This window comes from Somniosus microcephalus, chromosome 32, assembly GCF_052327205.1.
Source record: "Somniosus microcephalus isolate GS21.2 chromosome 32, FLI_Smic_1.0, whole genome shotgun sequence".
Classification (NCBI taxonomy): Eukaryota; Metazoa; Chordata; class Chondrichthyes; order Squaliformes; family Somniosidae; genus Somniosus; species Somniosus microcephalus.
This window is the reverse complement of record NC_141018.1, coordinates 16,617,137-16,618,378: the sequence shown is the minus strand read 5'-3', so window position 1 is coordinate 16,618,378 and position 1,242 is coordinate 16,617,137. Positions and strand designations below refer to the sequence as shown.

The window sequence follows — 1,242 nt, the reverse complement described above, 5'->3', positions numbered from 1 at the left end:
ATCTCCCGGTAAATGTATTTGTTTTGTGTTCATAACAGGGAAATTGGACTCCAAGATTCATCAAGGAATGAAGAAGGGGTTAATGCGGCAAAAACAGATTGCATAGTGGAAGAGAAAGCAAACGGGATCTGTGTCGATCTGCATGAGTTGAGGCTAAAAGCCCCACAGCTGGTAATTTAACAGTATCGTAAAATCTACAGCCACTCACCCAATAATATATGAATCCACAATCCAACAACCCTCCGACGCATTAACCAGCGACTCGGTGATCCAACGTCCTGCCGACCCAGAAATCCAAGAGCCTTACTGTTTAATAATCCAATCAACGTGCACTTCAAAAATCTGGTCATTTCAAAGAAAACTTTGCAAAAAGCACTGGGATCGCTCTCCTAAAGCAGGGAAGAGAATCCCTGAGATTCCTACAATTAAAAAAAACAAAGTCCTGTTCAGCTTTTCTTGCTTCACTGATTAAAGGAGTTGACACAATGGCTGGAGCCTGTTTTTCTCTCTCGCCCTGCTTTCCAGCAACACCTGAACTTGAAATGTTCATTTTCCTTCATTTTGAGTCCTTCACAAAACATTGGTTGATGGGTTCTAGGGAAAATCGCAGGCTGAGCAGTTGGTTAGTTTAACAACAGCCTTGACGGCTGGGATTCGTCGCGCTAGCTTTTTAAAAAAAAAAAAAAAAAAAAAATCATTCTTGGGATGTGGGAGTCACTAGCAAGGCCGGCATTTATTCCCCATCCCTGGTTACCCTGAGTAGCAATGGTCCCTTCTAGTTTAAGTGGCTGCGCGGCCCATTCAGATTTTCGCACATGTGCAGTTTCTCCCATTTTAACAAAAAACGGTCAGCGGGCTGTGCAGCTTAATGAGTACATTGCTGAGAAGGCGATGGTGCACTCGCTTGGACTGCCGATAGCAGTTTGATACAACTGTGTGGCTCGCTTGGCTATTTCAGCGTCAACCACATTGGTGTGGGAGTGGATTCACATATAGGCCAGACCGAGTAAGAACAGTAGGTTTTGTTCCTTAATTGCACTGTTGTGTGCTGGATTTAGATCTAGACAGTTGTTATAGAAAATATGAGACTTATTCCATGGATCAGCCTTGCATATGCTATCAACTGGAAATTACCAGCCGCAGTCTTAGATGCACTCAACAATCTATTTGGCAATTCGTTACTTGGTCACTGATAGAACCACAGAGAACAAATAACTGTTGAGACTGTCTATCTCAACCCCT

At 43.2% G+C, this 1,242-nt stretch overlaps 1 protein-coding gene across 2 annotated transcripts in view; it reads left to right on the top strand.

Moving 5' to 3' along the window:
* Positions 1 to 486, top strand: part of trip4 (thyroid hormone receptor interactor 4) — a 111,054-nt gene extending 110,568 nt beyond the window's left edge. For both annotated transcript variants that reach the window (XM_085972146.1, XM_085972149.1), the window contains one exon: positions 39 to 486. In XM_085972146.1, coding sequence (XP_085828272.1) covers positions 39 to 106 — 68 coding nt within the window. In that variant the 3' untranslated portion in view covers positions 107 to 486. The remainder of the gene's footprint in view (positions 1 to 38) is intronic.
* Positions 487 to 1,242: the final 756 nt, after the last annotated feature.